The 26,737-nt window shown below is 44.5% G+C and overlaps 1 protein-coding gene across 2 annotated transcripts in view; it reads left to right on the top strand.

The window, feature by feature from the left end:
- Positions 1 to 26,737, top strand: part of LOC137420551 (attractin-like protein 1) — a gene marked incomplete at its 5' end in the record, with an annotated part of 219,432 nt that overhangs the window by 109,114 nt on the left and 83,581 nt on the right. For both annotated transcript variants that reach the window (XM_078772550.1, XM_078772552.1), the window contains 2 exon segments: positions 6,213 to 6,274; positions 24,117 to 24,195. In XM_078772550.1, coding sequence (XP_078628676.1) covers positions 6,213 to 6,274; positions 24,117 to 24,195 — 141 coding nt within the window.

The following is a 26,737-nucleotide window of genomic DNA, read 5'->3' as shown; positions in this document are numbered from 1 at the left end:
TCTCGTACAAACATTAAACCTGCAGCCCTTTGGTTATCCCTTCAATTCTTCAATATTTAATACAGTGGAACACCGACAATCGCACGGCGACACTCCTGGAGAATGCCGCAAATCTTGAATACGTGAATGTGGGCGATTGTTGTCCCCCGTCGGTGCGAAAGGGGGACTATGGTTTTCTCCTCCGTCCGTGTGTGCGTGCGTCCGTCCGTGCGTGCGTCCGTCCGTTGGGGGGGGGGGGGGGGGGAGGTGGAGGTAGGGAGAGCTGTTAACAGTGTGTCAGAGATTGCAGTAAAGCTAGGAGAAGGGAAAGGATGAGGAGGACAAAGGGTTTGATGGTGATGGGATGAGGAACAGTGAGGTGTTGTTTGAGGGGCGCCAGAGTGAATTCGAAGATTGGAGTATGTGGAGGTATGAGTTGGAAGGGAGAGGAAGTGGGGAGGAGGCAGCTTTGTGGAGGAGGGTTGAGAGGGGAGAATTGAAGAAAAATGGTGAGGCGGGAGATTTGAAGGGGTGGTGTGAGGGAGAAAATTTGAGGTGGAGTGGTGAGGAGGAGGGATGAGGAGGTGAATTGAGGGGGAGTGGTGACCAGGAAGACTTGAGCGAGCGTGGTGAGGGGATGAATTTTAGGGTGAAGGGTGAGTTGGGAGTTTTGAAGGAGAGGGGTGAGTTGGGAGTTTTGAAGCAGAGGGTTGAGTTGGGAGTTTTGAAGGAGAGGGGTGAGGGGAGAGATTTGAGGGGGAGCGGTGAGGCGGGAAATTTGAAAGTTTTGAATGATTAAAGAAAATCGAACATTTATTACAGATTGGGTTTCTTGAGATATTCAAATCAGAGATCTGTTTGAGAACGTTTGAGGAGGGGTGGAATGAGTGTGAGTTTCGAGAATGAAGAAAGAAAGAATTATACGAGATTGAATTATTTTTTGTGATGGAAGGATTTAATTGACCAAATTGATTGCAGCCTTTTGAACAGAAAGAAAAAAAGCGAGTTGTATTATGCAAAGGAATACAACATGGAATGGGAGAGTTTAAACATTTTAAAAGCAAAACCACAGGTTGAACATGTGGACACGGGCGGGGGAGGGAAGAACACGTGGACACGGGCGGGAGAGGGAAGAACACGTGGACACGGGCGGGAGAGGGAAGAACGCGTGGACACGGGCGGGGGAGGGAAGAACGCGTGGACACGGGCGGGGGAGGGAAGAACACGTGGACACGGGCGGGGGAGGGAAGAACACGTGGACACGGGCGGGGGAGGGAATAACACGTGGACACGGGCGGGGGAGGGAATAACACGTGGACACGGGCGGGGGAGGGAAGAACGCGTGGACACGGGCGGGGGAGGGAAGAACGCGTGGGCACGGGCGGGGGAGGGAAGAACACGTGGGCACGGGCGGGGGAGGGAAGAACACGTGGACACGGGCGGGGGAGGGAATAACACGTGGACACGGGCGGGGGAGGGAATAACACGTGGACACGGGCGGGGGAGGGAATAACACGTGGACACGGGCGGGGGAGGGAAGAACGCGTGGACACGGGCGGGGGAGGGAAGAACGCGTGGGCACGGGCGGGGGAGGGAAGAACGCGTGGACACGGGCGGGGGAGGGAAGAACACGTGGACACGGGCGGGGGAGGGAAGAACACGTGGACACGGGCGGGAAGAAAATGAGGAGAGAAAGTAATTATTATTATTATTATTTTTTCTTTTTGTATTTTAGACATCAAATAAAGTGTATGAGTTTAGGGAAAAAGTAGGGGGTGAAAAAACGAAAACAAATCCAGGGAAAGATCGAACGTGAATAACAAAAGGTCATGCCACAAGACTGGGCAGGCCTCGAGGCTAACCAGGCCCCAAAAACACGAACGACCAAACAGACTGACCAATACACAATTGTGCACGAAATGCAAAACACGATCGAGCCAGAAACGCAGTAGACACAAACACAGCAAAACAAAATACTTAACTTTGAGAAAAACAAACAAACTTGAATCGACGTGGACGAGCTCAGACGACACACAACCTCAGCCCTCAGCTCAGACGACACACATTGTTAGAAGTTGATAATATTTTATGCCAGCTTTTCTCTGTTCGTAGAGGAATTCGCCAAGGGTGCGCCTTGTCTGGTCTTTTGTACTCCCTTTCGGTTGAGCCTTTGCTTATTCGATTGCGTGCGCGCTTTCTTGGTTTCGCCCCCGTTCCAGCAGTAAATCCGGTCAAGACAATCGCCTACGCGCATGACCTGTGCGTAATTGTTCGCTCTGATGACGATGTTTCTTCCTTGCTTCATTGTGTCCAGGAGTTTAGCTCAGCAAGCTCTGAAAAAATCAACTGGCTCAAGAGCAATGCTCTCTGCTTGGGTCCGCAAAGTGATGCCCCTCCTCCAACCCTGCACCGGCCGGCTTGTGTGGGCACGAGACGGGATACATTATGTCGGGGTCTCTCTTGGCACTCCGGACTTCGTCTCGAAGAACTGGGAAACACTGATAACTAAAACTGACCAGACGCTTTTTTTTTCTTTTTTTCTTTTTTAAATACAAGATCGAGGCTCGTGTAAGAGCTAACATTAATCACAAAAACAAAAAACGGACACATAAAACATATAATAAAGGGAGCGGGAGACAAAATGGGGAGAGATAAGGAAGTACACAAGTACAACAGCAGAGGACAGGGACACGGGAGATCTGTGGGAGGGAGAGGGCTTGGGGGGCGGAGGCATGGGAAGAGGGGGGAGGGAGGGGGGGGGGGATGGGAGACGGCTTCTTAAAATGGAAGGGTTTACTGAATCGGCTCTCTTATCGGGGTCACACCCTGATAATAAACAATCTTGAGGCGTGAATGCTGTGGCATAAGCGTAATGCACTACAATACAGGCCCCAGCTTTTATTCTTTAAAAAACTCTCGTGTTTTTATTGACTTTTTGGGGGTGGGGGGGGGGGCGGAATGTGGGGGAAACACTGGCTCCGGTCGGGCATGCTAAGCCTGCCCGTCGCTGAAGGTGGACAGGGGTTGGTCGATGTCAACAGTAAGGTGATGGCTTTTCGCCTCCTTTCACTACGCCGGCTTTGTACACGGATGTCCCGTGGAAAGCTTTTGCTCACTGCCTCCTTAGGCAAGCCGGGAAACTTGGTTTTGACCAGCAGCTCTTTCTCATCAACATCAAGAGCGTTGATTTAACTTTGGTCCCCCTGTTCTACAGGAGCATGCTGGAAGCATGGCAGGTGATTCAGTTTCAGCGTGATACATGTGATTATTCCCTCCCAATGTTTTTAAATGAGCCAGTCTTTTTAAACCCAGTTTTAAAGGGGTCTGTAGTGACCGATCTTTTATGCAAAAATTCATTGATATTGATTGTACCAAGGTCAAAAACTTTTGAGACCCTTTTCTCCAAAAGGGACTACAATCTAATCCATAAAGGGCCTAAAATAAAAACTTTCGAGACCCTTTTCTCTTTTTATGGAGACACAGTATTTGGAAGGACCACAAAAAGTGGGAGAATGGACAGTTTGACACCAGGTTGACTGTGATCGCCAGGTGTTTTCTTCATCATGTAGAAATCTTTATCAAGCAATGATTTGCATTTATCTTTAATCGACTCGGCATATTTCCTCCACTCGTCTTTTGCGGAGTAACGGCCGACCAGGATCAAATGACTCCAACGATTTTCCAATCTGTGTTGTACATTGTGTTTCATTTTAAATGGAGACAAATGATGATTACCTTTTAATGATCAAATGCCCTTTTAAAATCTCTTGTGATGGTTCTATTTGTAGGGAGTTTGTAGATTTGCAACTCGAGGATAAACATTCCAGCAATGTGCTTTGTTTTGTACGTGATATCTGCATTTTATCAATTCATTGACTGAATACAACAACAACAACAACAACAACAACATGCATTTTAAGGTCATTTTACCTGCTAGAGCGGGGGTTAGCCTTGCGGGCCCCATGACAATCTTCTCCATTTTGCCCTATTTTCTGCATCTCTTCTTGTTAACCCCGTTGCCCACATTTCTTCTTCCACCACCTTTAGCCAAGTCTTTCTCGGTCTTCCCCGTCCTCTACTTCCTCCTACATTCATATCCATCACTCTTCTCAACCAGTCACTTTCATCCTTCCTCAACACATGACCAAACCATCTCAACCTGTTCCTCTTCACAGCATCAATCACAGGCTCTATTCCCTTTCGCAATTCATCATTTGTCTTCCTCTCTCTCAACGATATTCCGCACATCCACCGAACCATTCGCATTTCCACCCTTTCCAGCCTTCGTTGCTGCTCTACGTTCATTACCCATGTCTTGCTCCCATAAATCATAACACTTCTCACACATGCAGCATACACCGTTCCCTTCAGCTTCAACGATACTCCCCTCCTCATCAGCACGCCACTCAGTTCCCGAAACTTCTTCCATGCACATCTCACTCTAGCAACCGTTGCCGAGTCTGATCCACCTTCTCCATTCAGCATGTCTCCGAGATAGCAAAATGTTTTCACACCTTCCAGCTTCACGCCGTCTCCAAGATCCAACTCAACATTTCCTCCATCTGCAGCTCCCTCTGTGCACACCTTACATTTGAATGTAGCTGCCACACTGGTTGATGACCCTCTCAGACAACTACATTTTTGATGAACCCACTCAGCGCACATTGTACATTGAATGGAGTTCACTCCGACACCCTTCCTGCACACAGCACACAGCCACTTCCCAGTTCTTTCCACCTCACCACATGCTTTACCACTTGCCATCACCTTCGTCTTTCCGATATTCACCTTCAGACCTTTTGTCTCCATACATTCCTTCCACCTGTTCATCTTTTCCTTCAATCCATCCATACTTTCCGCAATCAACACCAGATCATCTGCATCGAACAACTCCCACGGTAAACCCTCCTTTACGGTCTGAGTCAGCACCTCCATCACAGCTACAAATAGTAGTGGACTTAGTACCGACCCCTGATGCACTCCCACCTTCACCTCAAACTCACCACTGTTCCCGTCCTTCGTCCTTACAGCTGTGCGCGCTCTTTTGTACATTGCCATCACTACTCTGATCAACCATTCCTCCACTCCTAACTTCCTCATTGCCCATGTCACTACTTCATGTGGAACCCTATCGAATGCTTTCTCCAGATCAACAAACCCAAGAAACAACTTCTTCCTCTTCTCCATGTACTTCTCCTGCAATTGCCTTACAATAAAAAGCGCGTCTGTCGTTCCTCTTCCTGGTATAAATCCAAACTGCATTTCGTCAGTCTCACTTAAATTCTTCATCTTCAATTCATTGACTGAATGATGTTTTGATATTATATATATATTATTCCTATATAGTGTTTTGGCTTTTTTTTTTTACACATTCTTGTGGTTATTATTATGTTGACCATGATGACATCATGGTGATTGCACTTATGTTGAGAGTTTTGAGGATTTTAATGGAGATTATGTGCTCATATTTTAGTGTTTTGATGATGATCCTTCTAAATTGGAATGTAAGGGATTGCTCTTACAACGAGAACGGCACTCCGTAGAGTGCCATCCTCCGCCAGGCAGGAACAGTTTACAATTTGTATGCCACTGATAGACTGAATATGAACCAAAATCGAATCGGCTTGTTCTTGTCACCTAACCAACTCATCCACTTTGTTTTGAAATATTGTGTTGTATTTCATTTTGGCCGAATTTCTGTGGTGAAAAATCATTGAGAAAACTGTTGTATCTGCATCCAGATTTGAATCTTCACCAAAATTTAATCATTTCATCCTTTCATGTATAGGTTTCAGCCCTATCACTCAATGGTGAAAAATTAATTTAAAAATTTCTCGGATCTGGATCCGGATTCAGATCTTCACCAAAATCGAATCATTTCGTCATCTCACACACCCAACCTGTCCACTAAGTTTTGTCCGAATCCATAACCTTTTGAGATATCCTGCTATATACTTTTGGCCTGATCTCTCATTGGTGAAGAATAACTTTAAAAGTATAGTGTCCGCATCTGGATCTTCACCAAAATCGAATCATTTCGTCATTTTCACATACTCAAGCAGTCCACCAAATTTCGTCTGAATCCATCGCCAACTTTTTGAGATATCCTGTTCACAGACAAACAAGCAGACAGACAGGGTGAAAACATAACCTCCATCCAACTTTGGTGGTGGATAATGATTGATGGTCGTACTTGTACCTGTTTTAATCATTGTTTTTCTGCTCCTTTTCAGATTGCATTTGCCCAGCACAGCAGTTTCATGGACTTAGTGCAATTCTTCATAACATTCTTCAGGTGAGCCTGCTCTTCATGTCGTCAACATGATAGGTTTTTGACGCATATGTACATGGCTGCAGAAAAATTTCACAACCGTACATTTCATAAAGTGCAATAAGATAGCTGTCTGTGCATGTGACACAGCTCTGGTTTTGTTGATCACATGGGCCAGAGCCGATTGATCTCTAATAGTCACGTGCCGGCAATCCAGGCAAAAAATCTGTGGTTGTTTTGTGTATTTACGCTCCCAACCAAGTGAGGGCCTCCATCGAGTAACGAGTCAAGTCTAAAGTTCATTTGATGAAATTTGTCCATTGTAAGCTAAGGTGTTATTGTCTTGCATGTGTTGTGTCCAAGATGCTCCATGAGGCTTAGACATTGGATAGAAAAATCAGTGGCTTTGCTTTATTAGCCCCCATTGGGCTTAACACAAAATGGGGGTGTATAAAGATGTTGTTCAAACTTGGCATGCAGATAATGAATGACAGCTTACATATGCACGCCATTTTCTTTGGAGATCAGATCCAAGATGGCTGTCTGGCGGCCATTTTGTTACTTACACGTGTCCCCAACCATTTCTTGAATATGCGGTCTGATTTTGTTCAAACCTGGCACAAGCACAGCACATGACGACATATACGTGCACCTGACTTTATTTTGCAATTTGATCAAATATGGCCGACTGGTAGACTGACGGCCATTTTGGTTGTAAAAAACCCGATATTGCAAACGTCCTCAACCATTTCTTGGACATGCATTTATCGATGTTATTCAAACTTGGCAGTGACATTTTATGTCTTTGTCTTCTTCATATACAAGAAACAAGAATGACCGCTCTGCGGTCACAACTTGCAACAAAATCCAGTAACGGGCCGATTGGGAAATGCGCATTTAAAGTAATCTTAAAAGATGAACAGCGTATTTGGGAAACACACATTTAATGTGCTATTAAAAGATTAACTTGACATCTCTCATTCATGTCAGCCTCCGCCATGATTATATCGGAATGAACTGATTCGTCACACGGTCACGGTTTGTTGAACCCTAATATGGAGCAGTTTAAAAATTATGTGACACTATTTTTTCGGGAGGCATGTACCGTGCGTGCGTCCTGATGGGCTTGGATAAATCTTACTACGATTTTTTATTCGACATATGATTAGTTTTTTCAGGATCCCTCATTTTGAGTAATACACGATTCAAACAAAGCCAATGGAAATCTGACGCAACAAACCCGGGCAGTGTATAATCAACAGACTGCCTTTGTGGGTGGTGTCAAGAGGCAAATGTGGGTGGGGTCCGGCAGCTGTCCAACCAATGAGTGCACATTTCAACAAGAAGCAAAACAACACCAGCAACAACAACAATACGGAGTTCTTGTCGCAGGTAAAAACCTGCAAGGACAACAAACCCTCTTGGCTCTTGTGCTGTCTTACATTTTCTTGATCACATGGTTCATGCATTTACCTCCTTTCATTCATTATCCATTAACTTTTCTGAGGTAACTGTAATTTTTGGGAAAAGTTGGTTCATTGACAAATCATCACATTCGCCAAGTATCACATGATTATGAAACATCGGCAACCAAATGCGTGTGTACCCGTGAGGCTTTGGTTTATAATTACAACCTTGGTTCATTCAGTGAAACTTGCAACAACCATTTGTGTTCTCAGGAAAGTAAGAGCTCGATCACGTTTTTACCCGAAATGGAATTTTGTGATAGTCTCTTATTTCCCTCACCTGGTGTTTCCATTGGTCACTAACGGCTACTCCTTCCAGTTCTTTTGTTGACACCACACAGCACAAGATGTTCCTGCAAAGGTGAAGAATCCAAAAGCATGGTTGGAAAACAAGGTGATCTTGAACGAGACACAGAAAACAAGTGGGTCTTTTTTTGGTTGAAAGTAACGAGCCAGTCTTTTCTGCAGCTTATCGGACTCACTTGGTCCTGATTGAGATTGGTACTGGCATTGGTACAGGTAGGAGGAGAACAAAAGAAAAAGCTGGAACACAGAACGGATCAGGACACAACATAACAAAACAAATAGCAGGAGAAGGGAGAAGATAGACAGAGACAGACAAACAAGGGATGCAGGTAATAATGAGGGGTAGGAGACTATGCAAGCGGCGGACAAGATGGATACAACGAGAGCATACCTCCGCCAGGCTGAACAGTTTACGTTTTGTATCCACTGATAGGCCAGATCTGGGTCCGCACCTGAACTAAAATCTAATCGGCTTGTTCTTGTCACCTAACCAACTCATCCACCTAGTTTTGTCACAATCTGTCCACAACTTTTTGAAATATTATGCTATATATCGTTTTGGCCATATCACTCTATGGTGAAGAATCAATCGAAATGAATTTTTTTTTCTCTCTGATTCAGATCCAGATTTGGATCTTCACCAAAATGTCATCGATTTGTCCTTGTCACACATCCAACCTTTTCACCAAGTTTCGTTTGAATCTGTTCACAACCTTTTGAGGTATGAATCTGTCCACAACTGCCCACCGACAAACAACCAGACAGAGGTGAAAATATAACCTTTGGTGGCAGAGGTAACTATGAGAGTGGTGGAGATGATTTAAGGAGTGTGGAATCGACCATGGTTGTGGATGAGGGATAATTTGAGATGGTGGTGAACAAGTGTTTTGAAGAGTCAGAAGGAAGAATGAGATTGATGAGAGTGTGGAAGTTGGATCCACAGGCGTGAAAAAGAGGAATAAATGAGTGAAGGTGAGCAGTGCTTCTGGACTTTGGCTGTTTCACTTTTACCCAGACCCCTGGAGATTCCACTCAATAACATCAAAGTTGCTGGGTAAGCTGGATGCTGCCTCTGCAATGAGTTCGGATCACACCGGTGCCTCGTTTCTGAAATCCAACTCCACCAAACTGCATCCGTATTTGACTGTCAATTTCAGCATATCCTCACACTGGGATTTTCCCTCTTCTGCTTTGAAGATGACCAGAGGCACCACTAACTCTCCAAGATGGGTGCAAGGACAAATCCTGTAAATCACACACGAGTTGGCCTACTTCGATTCATAAGAAAGGTAATGATGATGATGATGATGATAATATCAAGTTGTCTCTATTGATCTGATCACCAACAAGTGACCAACAAGTTCTGTCACTCAAGCTTTTGGGTCTCACTATCTGCCATGAACTTTCCTGGAAAAACCACATTTCAAATCTGGCCTCCAAAGCCAGTCGCCGACTGGGCATCCTCCGTCGTGCGAAGTCCTTCCTTGGCACACCTGAGCTCCTCACCACATACAAGGCTTTCATCCGCAGCTCAATGGAATACTGCTCTCCCCTCTGGGCTGGTGCTCCTGCCTCACACCTAGCTCGCCTTCGCGCTGTTGAAACCAAAGCATTCAGAATCATTGGAATCTCCTGCGATGAAGCTAACTCCAAGGGCCTCTCACTCACTCACCGCAGGCAGGTTGGTGGTCTTTCCGTCTTCTACCGTCTCCTCTCTGGCCTTGCCCCCCCAGCTCTCTCTGGGCTCTGTCCCGCAAATATTCCTACAGGTCGCACAAGATCTGCCTGCAACCCTCTTTTGGTTAAACTGCCAAAATCAAGACTCTCTGCTCACCTTCACTCCTTCATTCCTCTTTTCTCCCGCCTCTGGAACAAACTCCCTCACTCTCTTCAATCCCACTCCACCCTCCAAGTCTTTAAAACAGCTGTTCACCACCATCTCTTATCTTCCCCCATCCAAAACCTTGATCTTTTCTACCCTCGCTAATTTCACCCCAATTCCACTTTTTGAAATACCAACTTCTGTCCTGGAAGTCCTTGGTGTCCTTGTGCTTTAAACTTCTCCCTCCCCCCCCCCCCCCTTCCCATGCCTCCTCCCCCCGGGCCCTCTCCCTTCCACACATCTCCCTGCTCTCGGATGTTGTGGTTGTGTGCTTCCCCTTTTCTCCCCATCTTGTCTTCCGCTCCCTCTTTTTGTGTATTTTGTTTGTCTGGTCGATTTGTTTGTGAAGTAAATGTTAGCTCTTTCACGAGCCTCGATTCAGTATACAAAAAAAAAGAAGAAAAAAAAAAAGGAACTTGGATTTTGTCTTCGTTGCTGACTATTCCCCAGCATGAGGTTGAGGACACATCATTTATTGTGACACCTGAATCCTGCTGTGCTTACTGAGCTCACCTGACATTCAATGCAATCTCCATACCTCACATGAGATATTCCTCGACACGTGTGACCTCATTCACTTGGATTATGTGGTCCAGTTGCCAGTGTGCAATCTTTGGTCCATTACAAAAGCAGTTGGTCTTGGTGACATCCCTGAATCCCACCATGAACCATTCTGCTGAGGATTCCACTTTGTTCTTTATCCCAGTGCCGGATGGTTCCTTATCCCAGTAAATGGTTCGAAGAAGCGTTTCCTCCCTCACAGATAAAAATGGAGGGGGGATGAGGGAGAGAATCAGAAGTTGGTCCGACACATGAAATGTGACTTGGTATCCAGGTAATAGTGATATCCTTGCTCCATCTTTCAGGAAAGACCATCATGCCGTTCTCCTTCTGTATTTCTGCATCTGATTAACCTCTGGAAAAAGCTCAATGCCTTGAACCCGTTCTTCGATTCTTTAAAAAGTTTCATTCCTTGAATCCCTGAACCCGAGCCTCACAATTCACCGTGGCGTGTTTGACCACTTTTCCAAAAACATTTCTTTCTTTTTCCTTCCTTCCTTTCTCCAAGATTGAGGCTCATGGAAGAGTGTGTTCCTTGAGTGGTGTGGTGAGTGTAGACTATCCGTTCTTTCTTGAGCCAGGTTCTTCACCGAAATCTCTGAGGTTTCTGGAAACGATAGTTTCTGTGCAATTGTAAAACCGGTGGATAAAACAACCTGTTTGTTGATTTATTTTGTGTTTGTGAAACGGCCCTTCGCAAGCTTAATACACTTCCATTGGACGTGTGTTGGATTTGAGAAAGTGACGGTGAAAACAGCAAAAGTATTTATTCATGGGTCAGAGTTGGTGTTGGACATGAAGACGTATTGTATGTGACTTCTCTTCATGGACATTTGCTTGCCTTGTACATGCCAATCTCTGTTGTACATGCAAATCTGTTGTACATGCCAATCTGTCTGTACATGCAAATCTGTTGTACATGCCAATCTGTCTGTACATGCAAATCTGTCTGTTGTGCATGCCAATCTCTGTCTGTTGTACATGCCGATCTCTGTCTGTTGTGCATGCCGATCTCTGTCTGTTGTGCATGCCAATCTCTTTATGTTGTACATGCCAATCTCTTTATGTTGTACATGCCAATCTCTTTATGTTGTGCATGCCAATCTCTTTATGTTGTACATGCCAATCTCTTTATGTTGTGCATGCCAATCTCTTTATGTTGTACATGCCAATCTCTTTATGTTGTGCATGCCAATCTTTATGTTGTGCATGCCAATCTCTTTATGTTGTGCATGCCAATCTCTTTATGTTGTGCATGCCAATCTTTATGTTGTGCATGCCAATCTCTTTATGTTGTGCATGCCAATCTCTTTATGTTGTGCATGCCAATCTCTTTATGTTGTACATGCCAATCTCTTTATGTTGTGCATGCCAATCTCTTTATGTTGTACATGCCAATCTCTTTATGTTGTGCATGCCAATCTTTATGTTGTGCATGCCAATCTCTTTATGTTGTGCATGCCAATCTCTTTATGTTGTGCATGCCAATCTCTTTATGTTGTACATGCCAATCTCTTTATGTTGTACATGCCAATCTCTTTATGTTGTGCATGCCAATCTCTTTATGTTGTACATGCCAATCTCTGTCTGTTGTACATGCCGATCTCTGTCTGTTGTGCATGCCAATCTCTGTCTGTTGTACATGCCGATCTCTTTATGTTGTACATGCCAATCTCTTTATGTTGTACATGCCAATCTCTTTATGTTGTACATGCCAATCTCTTTATGTTGTACATGCCAATCTCTGTCTGTTGTACATGCCGATCTCTGTCTGTTGTGCATGCCAATCTCTGTCTGTTGTACATGCCGATCTCTGTCTGTTGTGCATGCCAATCTCTGTCTGTTGTACATGCCGATCTCTGTCTGTTGTGCATGCCAATCTCTGTCTGTTGTACATGCCGATCTCTGTCTGTTGTGCATGCCGATCTCTGTCTGTTGTGCATGCCGATCTCTGTCTGTTGTACATGCCAATCTCTTTATGTTGTACATGCCAATCTCTTTATGTTGTGCATGCCAATCTCTTTATGTTGTACATGCCAATCTCTTTATGTTGTGCATGCCAATCTCTTTATGTTGTACATGCCAATCTCTTTATGTTGTGCATGCCAATCTTTATGTTGTGCATGCCAATCTCTTTATGTTGTGCATGCCAATCTCTTTATGTTGTGCATGCCAATCTCTTTATGTTGTACATGCCAATCTCTTTATGTTGTGCATGCCAATCTCTTTATGTTGTACATGCCAATCTCTTTATGTTGTGCATGCCAATCTTTATGTTGTGCATGCCAATCTCTTTATGTTGTGCATGCCAATCTCTTTATGTTGTGCATGCCAATCTCTTTATGTTGTACATGCCAATCTCTTTATGTTGTACATGCCAATCTCTTTATGTTGTGCATGCCAATCTCTTTATGTTGTACATGCCAATCTCTTTATGTTGTGCATGCCAATCTTTATGTTGTGCATGCCAATCTCTTTATGTTGTGCATGCCAATCTCTTTATGTTGTGCATGCCAATCTTTATGTTGTGCATGCCAATCTCTTTATGTTGTGCATGCCAATCTCTTTATGTTGTGCATGCCAATCTCTTTATGTTGTACATGCCAATCTCTTTATGTTGTACATGCCAATCTCTTTATGTTGTGCATGCCAATCTCTTTATGTTGTGCCAGCCAATCTCTTTATGTTGTGCATGCCAATCTTTATGTTGTGCATGCCAATCTCTTTATGTTGTACATGCCAATCTCTTTATGTTGTGCATGCCAATCTCTTTATGTTGTACATGCCAATCTCTTTATGTTGTGCATGCCAATCTCTTTATGTTGTGCATGCCAATCTTTATGTTGTGCATGCCAATCTCTTTATGTTGTGCATGCCAATCTCTTTATGTTGTGCATGCCAATCTCTTTATGTTGTACATGCCAATCTCTTTATGTTGTACATGCCAATCTCTTTATGTTGTGCATGCCAATCTCTTTATGTTGTGCCAGCCAATCTCTTTATGTTGTGCATGCCAATCTCTTTATGTTGTGCCAGCCAATCTCTTTATGTTGTACATGCCAATCTCTTTATGTTGTGCCAGCCAATCTCTTTATGTTGTGCCAGCCAATCTCTTTATGTTGTGCATGCCAATCTCTTTATGTTGTACATGCCAATCTCTTTATGTTGTGCATGCCAATCTTTATGTTGTGCATGCCAATCTCTTTATGTTGTGCATGCCAATCTCTTTATGTTGTGCATGCCAATCTTTATGTTGTGCATGCCAATCTCTTTATGTTGTACATGCCAATCTCTTTATGTTGTGCATGCCAATCTCTTTATGTTGTGCATGCCAATCTTTATGTTGTGCATGCCAATCTCTTTATGTTGTGCATGCCAATCTCTTTATGTTGTGCATGCCAATCTCTTTATGTTGTACATGCCAATCTCTTTATGTTGTGCATGCCAATCTCTTTATGTTGTACATGCCAATCTCTTTATGTTGTACATGCCAATCTCTTTATGTTGTGCATGCCAATCTCTTTATGTTGTGCCAGCCAATCTCTTTATGTTGTGCATGCCAATCTCTTTATGTTGTGCCAGCCAATCTCTTTATGTTGTACATGCCAATTTCTTTATGTTGTGCCAGCCAATCTCTTTATGTTGTACATGCCAATCTCTTTATGTTGTGCCAGCCAATCTCTTTATGTTGTGCCAGCCAATCTCTTTATGTTGTGCCAGCCAATCTCTTTATGTTGTGCATGCCAATCTCTGTCTTACATGCCAATAGAGTATGTGTAAGTAGATCTAAGTGGTAAATGCACAGCAGCCTTTCCATTAAGTGCACAGTTTCAGGTCCCCTAAATGAGAAGAGAATGTGTGGTGTTCCTCGATGAAGGCTTTACTTGACTAATGTTGCATGGCTGCCTAATGAAAGGGGATGGGGAGCGGAGGGAGCTGGGGGGAGGGGTGAGGGGGAATTTGGGGGTGGGGGGTAACACTTTGCTCGTGATGGTGTTAATGCCGCCATGCATTATTCACTTTGATGTTCCTTCCATGGCTTTATGGACTTTTCTCCAGTTAAACCTTTGTGCACCATTTTACAGCATCCCAATACTTATCCGATTGTCCTTTGGTGTCCCATCTCTAACTAGGCCATAATCCGGCGATTTTAGCTAATCTCAGTCGGCAGCTCCATGGTGCCGCATGGGCATTAGCCGTGCGTTGGTGATCTCGATTCGTCTCTTGCACCCAATATGGAATTTTCTCATCAATCTCCAGGGATTTGGACAATCTCACCCATCTCATGGACCAGGCTTCTGTTATTTCCTCAGTGATTCATACTCGTAACTTAAATTGTGTGTGTGTGTGTGTGTGTGTGTGTGTGTGTGTGTGTGTGTGTGTGTGTGTGTGTGTGTGTGTGTGCGTGCGTGCGTGCGTGCGTGCGCGCTCGCACTCGCATATGATTTAGTCGAAAATCCATGTGCTGTTTCTTATATATTGATGAAGCATTCAAGTGAATACATTTAAAAAACATTTTCAGGAATTACTCAGGGATGGTATGGCGGCTGCGGGGAGGGGGGGTACAACAAAAGGTGGGCAATCTGTTAAAGTGACAGTTTTTGTATTTGATTAACATCCTAATTGAGTGGTAATCAAAATGGATGTGCTGGGTAATATACATGCTGCTTGTTTCTTTTACTGGTAGTGTAAGATACAATATGTATGGTTATGTAATGGAATGTTCTATAAGGATTATGAATATATGATAATAAATTTAACCTTGTAGCAAGAAAAGTAAACATCTAAAGGTAATGCTCTATGCTATGGATATAGAGTTAAACTGTCAGGTTGCATTGTTGGATGACTGCCCATATGGACACTTCAGCTGAGGATGTGGAGCTACTAACATTGATCTATGGTTGAGGTCGTGGACCCATATATGGAGATGTTCTAGGCTGAAAGGGTTGAAACCTGCACCCACCATTTGGAGAGGTTCAAAGCTGAACGGGTTGAAAACTGGACCCACTATTTCGAGAGGTTATAGGCTGAAAGGGTTGAAACCTGCACCCACCATTTGGAGAGGTTCGAGGCTGAAAGGGTTGAAACATGGACCCACTATTTGGAGAGGTTATACGTTGAAAGTGTTGAAACATGGACCCACTATTTGGAGAGGTTCTCGGCTGAAAGCGTTGAAACCTGGACCCACTATTTGGAGAGGTTCTCGGCTGAAAGGGTTGAAACACGGACCCACTATTTGGAGAGGTTCTTGGCTGAAAGTGTTGAAACATGGACCCGCCATTTGGAGAGGATCTAGGCTGAAAGCGTTGAAACCTGCTGTTACGTACTCCTCCCCGACCCCCTGGTCACGGTGTACCTCCGAGCCCTGAGAGGAGTCACAGCAGAAAAATGTGTTATTCCATATGTCAAAGATCAATGGTGAAGCCACACCAATTGTTACTCACAAACAAATATTGTATTAAGATCACACAAGAATAACAATACAATAATAATAGTAATCAGAAATACAATCAATATATCCTATGATGGTACCATCAGCTTCGTAATATATAACTCACTGTGCTCCAAGTGAATGAAACCAGAACATTCCCAATGTCTCTTTCCCGGCCTCAAACCCAAGTTGATTCCGGTTTCAAGCCAAAGTCGATTCGCTCCAGCGATCGCCAGAACGATGTCCAATCGAGACCAGAATCCCGTGCGGATGGCAAGTACAGTCACACAGCCCAAAGCTGCACAAAGGCGCCCTCAAGGCGACTGGGAAATCACACCCTCGGGTATGGACTTTCACGGCTCACAGTCGGCGAACCGCAAATTAATCTTCAAAAGCCACGGTGCACACACACACACCAGATACGTCTGAAAGCGGTGAAAACGGCTGACGAAGCAAGGAGACCTTGCTCGGCGCGCAAAGCGCGCGAGTCAAAATGGCCGACGACCCGTTCTTGAGACGTAACGGCCTGACGATAATTCTCCTCGGAATCCACCGCCAAAAACCTGACACGCAGCTTGATCGGTCACAGTGATGACAACTCTGTCGCAGGGATCCCTTTCCTGGGAAACCCGAAAGTTCGCTAGTGACTCCCATTCGACAACGTTCGCTTCAGAACTCGGAGCAGCCCGGCTTTCTTGTCCGACCCATTCGCTCTGCCATCTTTTTTTTTCTTCTTCCTCTTCGTCGTCCGGTTCCCGATCCGGTTTCCTATTTCTTTTAACATTAACTTTTTTACCTTTTGAAAACAGTTCATGAACAATAAACCTTTTGAAAACAATAATAGTACATGGAATCAGAAATATTTACAGTGGATGAAAACCACCACAACGGAAGTGACGAATCCGTAACACCGGCACCCACCATTTGGAGAGGTTTGAGGCTGAAAGCGTTGAAACCTGCACCCACCATTTGGAGAGGTTCTAGGCTGAAAGTGTTGAAACTTAGACCCACTATTTGGAGAGGTTCGAGGCTGAAAGTGTTAAAACACGGACCCACTATTTGGAGAGGTTCTACGCTGCAAGTGTTGAAACCTGCACCCACTATTTGGAGAGGTTCGAGGCTGAAAGTGTTGAAACATGGACCCACTATTTGGAGAGGTTCTAGGCTGAAAGGGTTGAAACACAGACCCACAATTTGGAGAGGTTCTACGCTAAAAGTGCTGAAACTTGGACCCGCCATTTCTAGAGGTTCTCGGCTGAACGTTGAAACCTGCACCCACGATTTGGAGAGGTTCTTGGCGAAAGCATTGAAACCTGCACCCACCATTTGGAGAGGTTCGAGGCTGATAGGGTTGAAAACTGGACCCACTATTTGGAGAGGTTCTAGGCTGCAAGTGTTGAAACCTGCACCCACTATTTGGAGAGGTTCGAGGCTGAAAGTGTTGAAACATGGACCCGCCATTTGGAGAGGTTCTCGGCTGAAAGTGTTGAAACATGGACCCGCCATTTGGAGAGGTTCGAGGCTGAAAGTGTTGAAACATAGACCCGCCATTTGCAGAGGTTCGAGGCTGAAAGTGTTGAAACATTGACCCACTATTTGGAGACATTCGTCGCTGAAAGGGTTGAAACACGGACCCACTATTTGGAGAGGTTCGTGGCTGAAAGGGTTGAAACCTGGACCCACCATTTGGAGAAGTTCTAGGCTGAAAGTGTTGAAACATGGACCCACCATTTGGAGATGTTCGAGGCTGAAAGTGTTGAAACATGGACCCACTATTTGGAGAGGTTCTAGGCTGAAAGGGTTGAAACACAGACCCACAATTTGGAGAGGTTCTACGCTAAAAGTGCTGAAACTTGGACCCGCCATTTGGAGAGGTTCTCGGCTGAAAGCGTTGAAACCTGCACCCACCATTTGGAGAGGTTTGAGGCTGAAAGCGTTGAAACCTGCATCCACCATTTGGAGAGCTTCGAGGCTGAAAGGGTTGAATCCTGGACCCACTATTTGGAGAGGTTCTTGGCTGAAAGCATTGAAACCTGCACCCACCATTTGGAGAGGTTCGAGGCTGATAGGGTTGAAAACTGGACCCACTATTTGGAGAGTTTCTAGGCTGCAAGTGTTGAAACCTGCACCCACTATTTTGAGAGGTTCGAGGCTGAAAGTGTTGAAACATGGACCTGCCATTTGGAGAGGTTCTTGGCTGAAAGTGTTGAAGCATGGACCCGCCATTTGGAGAGGTTCTTGGCTGAAAGTGTTGAAACATGGACCCGCCATTTGGAGAGGTTCTAGGCTGAAAGTGTTGAAACATAGACCTGCCATTTGGACAGGTTCGAGGCTGAAAGTGTTGAAACATGGACCCACTATTTGGAGAGGTTCTAGGCTGAGAGTGTTGAAACATGGACCCGCCATTTGGAGAGTTTCTCGGCTGAAAGCGTTGAAACCTGCACGCACCATTTGGAGAGGTTTGAGGCTGAAAGCGTTGAATCCTGGACCGACTATTTGGAGAGGTTCTTGGCTGAAAGCATTGAAACCTGCACCCACCATTTGGAGAGGTTCGAGGCTGAAAGGGTTGAAAACTGGACCCACTATTTGGAGAGGTTCTTGGCTGAAAGGGTTGAAAACTGGACGCACTGTTTGGAGAGGTTCTTGGCTGAAAGGGTTGAAAACTGGACGCACTGTTTGGAGACGTTCGAGGCTGAAAGGGTTGAAAACTGGACCCACTATTTGGAGAGGTTCTTGGCTGAAAGGGTTGAAAACTGGACGCACTGTTTGGAGAGGTTCTTGGCTGAAAGGGTTGAAAACTGGACGCACTGTTTGGAGAGGTTCTTGGCTGAAAGGGTTGAAAACTGGACCCGCCATTTGGAGAGGTTCTCGGCTGAAAGGGTTGAAAACTGGACCCACTATTTGGAGAGGTTCTTGGCTGAAAGGGTTGAAAACTGGACGCACTGTTTGGAGACGTTCGAGGCTGAAAGGGTTGAAACTGGGGATTTGCGATGGTGCCATCGACTTTGCTGCTGCTGCTGCTGTTGTTGGTGTTGTTGTTGTTACCCTGCACTCGCGAAGCATCTCTTATCTTCCCCCATCCAAAACCTTGATCTTTTCTACCCCCGCTAATTCACCCCAGATCCACCTTGTTTGAAATTCCAACTTCTTTCCTGGAAGTCCTGGCAGTGTCCATATGTTTTATACCTCTCCCACCGCCCCCTTCCCACGCCCCCCCCCCCCCCCCAAAGCCTTCGCCCTCTCTCAGATCTCTCGATGTCTCCATGTCTCTCGGTCCCTGCTCTCAAATGTTGTGTTTGTGTCCTTCCCCCTCTCTCCCCATCTTGTCTACCGCTCCCGATGTTATATGTTTTATGTGTCGGTTTGGCTTTGTGTGTGATTAATGTTCGCTCTTTCACGAGCCTCGATCTTGTATACAAAAAAAAAAAAAAAAAAAAAAAAAAAAACCTCAATGAAGAATGTATCCCAGCTGTTCATTTGGATCCAGTCAGTGGGGAAATCTGTTATTTAAATATTAGTAAAGTTATTTTATCTCTTTTACTGTTCAATAAATGATTGTTATTCCAAAAATGTTTGTGATCTGCGGAGTATTCTGGTTCCAAAAGTATACTTGATCAAAGTCAATGGTGTGCCATAACAAATCCTCACACTTCCCACCAAAAGTAAAGTTGAAGATGGCAAAACATTCCTCTAGAAATGGCCCAATATCAAATTAGGCCATTCCTGGTGGAATGTCAACCTATGTTTTCTCTTTTTATTTTTGTCCCGTTTTGACCCTTGTGACTCTAATAAGTCCCCTCTGGGGCATGAACCAGGGGTCAAATCAAAAAAATTGTTGCACATGTCATGCGTGTGCCAATGTTAATTGTATGTCTGTGCAAAGTTTCATTAAAAATGGGTAAAAATGTGTCCGTAATTGCATTTTTGGTTGTCAACCTTTTGAGCCCGCCCCGGGGAGCAGAGCCAAAAATGACGCTGCTCTTGCACCTTCGTGTCATTTTGTGATCACAAGCACCAAGTTTGGTGAATTTCTGCCCAACCATTTAGGATGATATAGCCTGACAGACGGATGCACAGACGGAGCCGAATACAATATCTGCCCGCGCGCCTCCCCCCACCTCCCCCTCCCCCTCCCCCACCGCCCGTTTTTTTTTTTTTTTTTTTTTTAAACAAAAACCATGGGGATAACTGAAGATTAATGTGTGACTTGACTGCCTCTCCTCCCTCTTCCTAAAATCATGGATGATGATGTTATCTCCATGCTTTTTGAAAAGAAAACGGCGGATATTGTAATTGGCACCGTCCGTGCATCCATCCTTCAAAGGGGTCAAAGTGGGGAAAAAATGTTAACTCTAAATTTGATATTGGGTCATACCTGGTAGAACTTTTTGCCATCTTTCCACTTTGCTTTATGTGGGGAATGTGGGGAAAATGGGGATTTGCGATGGTGCCATTGACTTTGCTGCTGCTGCTGCTGTTGTTGGTGTTGTTGTTGTTACCCTGCACTCGCGAAGCAAAAAGCAAGGGAAGGCATTCGGGTGCATACGTACGTGTGCAGTATGTGCGCACATCTGCATTTTAAAAATTCATGTTCTCGGCAGCCGTTGGTCCGATTGACATTAAATTTTACCATAGGAGTGCGTCCACCTGTATAATTTTTTTATTCATAATTATGGTGTGGGAGGGGAGGGTGTGGGGGTGCCCGGGGGAATAAGGGCCCCTCCCCCCTCCCCCTTCCCTCCCCCCTCCCCCTTCCCCTCCCCCCTTCACCTCCCCCCTCCCCCCTTCACCTCCCCCCCCCCCTCCCCCCTCCCCCCTCCCCCCCTCCCCCTTCCCCCTCCCCCCCTCCCCCCTCCCCCCCTTCCCTCTCCCCCCTCCCCCCCCCCCCCTCCCCCCTCCCCCCCTTCCCTCTCCCCCCTCCCCCCCCCCCCTCCCCTCCTCTTCCCCCTCCCTTCCTCCTCCCCCTTAACACCAGGGGGGTTGACTCAGCCTGTCATCATACCGAGGTCGGCAAATTGAGTACCAGTTCACTGGTAATTCCCTGTGTACCGCAAGAGGCGCCTAACAGGGTTGGCGGCACGAACCCGGAAGTCGGAACTCATTGTCGTCAAATAAATGTAACATGTATGTTTCACTCTCTGTCACATGCCGTTGGTCCCATGTCAATCGGATGAAGTTGAAAAATTAACATTACGAAGTTTCTCTGGGACGTACTGATTCCGAATAATGAAGTTGAAAAATTAACGTTCCGAAATACGCTAATTACACTAACAGAAGCGCTGGTGCTGCGAAGCGCTAGAGGGAGCGCTGCGCTCCCTCCCTTCGATTCCCTCCCTCTTCTGCTAGCGTTTCTGCGCTAATACGCTAATTTTAAAACCCGAAGTTTTTTTAAATTTAAGGTGTGCTGTAGTTGCTCTGAGACGTACTGATTCCGAATATGCCTTTGGTTTTTCTCTGCGATGAGTAGTTCTCGAGTTATAAGAGGACAAACAAACATACTTTACTGCTTTATATAGATGCATGTGTATTTAAACTTAAACCGTCTGGTGGTAATGTTCCAATTTTATCGATGGTTTTCCGTTCTGTGAGCTTGCGGGAATTGTTGCTGCCATGGAATAGTATCAAACCACAGACTGACACGTGATTAACCGAGTGTCTTGTGAGGTTCAAGTAATGTGAGACGAATTTGCTGATATTGTTGTTGTTCTGACATAATTGAGATGTTCATGAAAGCCATCTCCAAGTTATCATATCACCGAACTACATACCTTTTGTTATGGAGTGAACAGGAAATGATCTGTAATGGTGATGTGTAGTTTGGTCCTGGTCGTGATTCGGTGGGTTTGAGGAAGTTGAAGGTATTGCAGCGGTTGTGTGCCTTCAAATATCCAGCCAAGTACTGTGCACACAGTACTTGGCTGGAGATTTGAAGGTAATGGACCTTTGACAAGGTAATTTCTCAAACTTTTGTTCTGTTTGAATGAAAGGAGTGGTAGATGAGAGAAGATAGAAGCTTTGTCGGTGGCCTGGTGTAGTCTGTATATATATATACAATCTCGTATATATATATATGCACACACACACACACACACACACACACACACACACACACACACACACACACACACACACACACACACACATATACAGTGGGGAGAACAAGTATTTGATACACTGCCGATGTTGCAGGTTTTCCCACTTACAAAGCACGTAAAGGTCTGTAATTTTTATCATAGGTACACTTCAACTGTGAAAGACGGAATCTAAAACAAAAATCCTGAAAATCACATTGTATGATTTTTAAGTAATTAATTTGCATTTTATTGCATGAAATAAGTATTTGATCACCTACCAACCAGTAAGAATTCCGGCTCTCACAGACCTGTTAGTTTTTTCTTTAAGAAGCCCTCCCATTCTCCACTCATTACCTGTATTAACTGCACCTGTTTGAACTCGTTATCTGCATAAAAGACGTCTCCAGAACGTCTCCGACCACAAAGACCGCAAAGACCGACCGCAAAGCCGTCTCCAGACCTGTCCACACTCAATCAGACTCCAACCTCTCCACAATGGGCAAGACCAGAGAGCTGTCTAAGGACATCAGGGACAAATTTGTAGACTTGCACAAGGCTGGGATGGGCTACAGGACAATAGGCAAGCAGCTTGGTGAGAAGGCAACAACTGTTGGCGCAATTATTAGAAAATGGAAGAAGTTCAGGATGACAGTCAATCTCCCTCGGTCTGGGGCTCCATGCAAGATCTCACCTCGTGGAGCCTCAATGATCATGAGAAAGGTGAGGGATCAGCCCAGCACTACACGGCAGGACCTGGTCAATGACCTGAAGAGAGCTGGGACCACAGTATCAAAGAAAACCATAAGTAACACACTACGCCGTCATGGATTAAAATCCTGCAGCGCACGCAAGGTCCCTCTGCTCAAGCCAGCGCATGTCCAGGCCCGTCTGAAGTTTGCCAATGACCATCTGGATGATCCAGAGGAGGAATGGGAGAAGGTCATGTGGTCTGATGAGACCAAAATAGAGCTTTTTGGTTTAAACTCCACTCGCCGTGTTTGGAGGAAGGAGAAGGATGAGTACAACCCCAAGAACACCATCCCAACCGTGAAGCATGGAGGTGGAAACATCATTCTTTGGGGATGCATTTCTGCAAAGAGGACAGGACGACTGCACCGTATTGAGGGGAGGATGGATGGGGCCATGTATCGCGAGATCTTGGCCAACAATCTCCTGCCCTCAATAAGAGCATTGAAGATGGGGCGTGGCTGGGTCTTCCAGCATGACAACGACCCGAAACACACAGCCAGGGCAACTAAGGAGTGGCTCCGTAAGAAGCATCTCAAGGTCCTGGAGTGGCCTAGCCAGTCTCCAGACCTGAACCCAATAGAAAATCTTTGGAGGGAGCTGAAAGTCTGTGTTGCGCAGCGACAGCCCCGAAACCTGAAGGATCTGGTGAAGATCTGTATGGAGGAGTGGGCCAAAATCCCTGCTGCAGTGTGTGCAAACCTGGTTAAGAACTACAGGAAACGTCTGATCTCTGTAATTGCAAACAATGGTTTCTGTACCAAATATTAAGTTCTGTTTTTCTGATGTATCAAATACTTATTTCATGCAATAAAATGCAAATTAATTACTTAAAAATCATACAATGTGATTTTCAGGATTTTTGTTTTAGATTCCGTCTTTCACAGTTGAAGTGTACCTATGATAAAAATTACAGACCTTTACGTGCTTTGTAAGTGGGAAAACCTGCAACATCGGCAGTGTATCAAATACTTGTTCTCCCCACTGTATATACGGTCTCGTTAGATTTTTCTGGATGATTCTTTAAATCATCCAAAAAAATCATTTTAAGAATTATAATGACGTCAGTGTTCCTTACCTCCATGACGTCAGTGATGACGTAATTGTGGAAGTCTTCCTGTTTGAACCTCTGCCCCGATTGTTCTCTATTTTGTCCCAAGTTGTTTCTTTCATTCAAGGTGGATCAACCCACCATTTAAGGTAATTTTTATTTGTTCTTGTTTCCTTTTCCGCCCATGCAGCTCACAATTTGTGGGCTGGTACTAGCGATTATATTCTATGTTAATTGTGGGTGAGTGAGCAAACGTACCCTGACATGATCACTGGACCCTGAATTGTTGTATGATGTAACTGTTTATATTTTGTTGCCCTTAATATCACGTCATTTGTTTACTCACAGCTGTTTCTTGTCTTTGCTGCTCGTGGCTGCGGTTGTGTGGAAGATCAAACAGAGCTGCTGGGCCACACGACGCCGTGAGGTATGTTGTTTGAAATTCTCTTCTGTTTCCTGCATTGCAGCTTGGTCTAACTCTTTGGAGTATGAGTTTGGGACTTTACTCTACGAGGGCCTGATGTTACTTCATTCATTATTACATATTAATCTTGCATATTTATTCCTTCAGTTTGTTTTTATTAACGGACAAATTCTACTTTGTCTATATTTTTGGGATTTGTCCTGTTGTCTGGATACCACTGGGTTATTTATGTTGGTTGGACACAACTGTTTTATTTATTTTGTCTGGACACCACTGGATTGTTTATTTTGTCTGGACGCAACTGGATTATTTTGTCTGGACGCAAATGGATTATTTTGTCTGGACGCAACTGGTTTATTTATTTTGTCTGAACGCAACTGGATAATTTATTTTGTCTGGACGCAACTGGATTATTTTATCTGGACTCAACTGGATTATTTTGTCTGGACGCAACTGGTTTATTTATTTTGTCTGGACGCAACTGGGTAATTTATTTTGTCTGGACGCAACTGGGTTATTTATTTTGTCTTGACGCAACTGGGTTATTTTGTCTGAATGCAACTAGGTTATTTATTTTGTCTGGACGCAACTGGGTTATTTTGTCTGGACGCAACTGGTTTATTTAATTTGTCTGGACGCAACTGGGTTATTTATTTTGTCTGAATGCAAGTGGGTTATTTATTTTGTCTGGACACAACTGGGTTATTTTGTTTGGACGCAATTGGTTTATTTAATTTGTCTGGACGCAACTGGGTTATTTATTTTGGCTGGATGCAACTGGGTTATTTATTTTGTCTGGACGCAACTGGGTTATTTATTTTATCTGGACGCAACTGGTTTATTTAATGTGTCTGGATGCAACTGGGTTATTTATTTTGTCTGGACGCAACTAGGTTATTTATTTTGTCTGGATGCAACTGGGTTATTTATTTTGTCTGGACGCCACTGGATTATTTATTTTGTCTGGGCAGAACTGGATTATTTATTTTGTCTGGACGCCACTGGGTTATTTCTGTTGGCTGAACGCAACTGGATTATTTATTTTGTCTGAACGCAACTGGATTATTTATTTTATCTGGACACAACTGGATTGTTTATTTTGTCTGGACGCAACTGGATTATTTATTTTATCTGGACGCAACTGGATTGTTTATTTTGTCTGGACGCAACTGGATTATTTATTTTATCTGGACGCAACTGGATTATTTATTTTGTCTGGACGCAACTGGATTATTTATTTTATCTGGACGCAACTGGATTGTTTATTTTGTCTGGATGCAACTGGATTATTTATTTTGTCTGGGCGCAACTGATTTATTCCTGTTGTCTGGTCGCAACTGAAGGTTGGAACGTCATTTGATGAGTGTATCTAATGACTACTTACAAGGTAAGGAATGAACAGCCCACAATGTACGTTTTTATGGTTTAGGTCAGAGATTGGCAACCTGTGGCTCTGGAGCCTCATGCGGCTCTTTAAGGACTTGTGTATGGCTCCCAAGCCTGATCGATAAAATCCCTTTTTTTTTCATCATAAATTGATGTTCAGAAACATCTTTGTGAGTGTTGTGAAAGCATAAATAATACTTGGGAACTTTGGCAGTGATAAACAGGAAAATACATCTGAATACCAGCGAATACCTTGTCTGAAAAAATCATAGAAAAATATAGAGGTCCTGCCTGATCTCCACAAAATTTTAATTCCAGGGTCATGTATTGGGCAAACCTTTTTCTATTTGCATACCATGGTCATGTCATAGTGCCACAGCACAAGTGATTTTCTAATCTCTGCTGTGGACAGGCAGGGTTATTGTCCCCCGTCGCACCGCGGAGCGAAAGGGGGACTGTGGTTTTCCTCTCCGTGCGTGCGTGCGTAAGCGAAGGACGGAATTCTAATTTTGTGTGTGGGTGCAACCCACGTGAAAATCCAAGATGGCCGCCGCCATGTATGTCTGAACCTTGTGAGCGGAATATCTTGAAAAATAAGCGAAGTACCAACTTCTAATCTGGTGTGTGGGTGTATCTCGGCATAAGGAAGAACGCTATTGAAAATTGGGTCGCCACGTCAAAATCCAAGATGGCCGCCTTGCGTCTTCCACTTTGTCAACTCACATCACTTCACCGACGGGGGATCTTGGTGTAACGCTTGTTAGCCGTGGCACAAACTACATTTGCCCAACCTCAGGCAGCCCCACAAACTCACCTCCCACCCCCTTGCTCCCAGGCTGTTCCTGAAGGAAGCGGAATTGTGCATTTGCCATTTAACATTAAATTTCACATTGAGATCACTGTGTGAAGGTCTTGCATCCATAGATTGCAAACTATGGATACAAGTCTATGGATACAAACTATGGATACAAGTCTATGGATACAAACTATGGATACAAGTCTATGGATACAAACTATGGATACAAGTCTATGGATACAAACTATGGATACAAGACCATGGATACAAAACCCAACTTCCATTGTCTACTCACATTTATATAAAATGACAAAGCAGATGAATAACTGCACTTAAATTAATCTATGATAAACTAGAATGGCA

The sequence above is a fragment of the Myxine glutinosa genome, chromosome 2 (assembly GCF_964187855.1).
Source record: "Myxine glutinosa chromosome 2, kmMyxGlut1.1, whole genome shotgun sequence".
NCBI lineage: Eukaryota > Metazoa > Chordata > Myxini > Myxiniformes > Myxinidae > Myxine > Myxine glutinosa.
The sequence above is the reverse complement of the archived record's forward strand: the minus strand, read 5'-3'. Positions and strand labels throughout refer to the sequence as shown.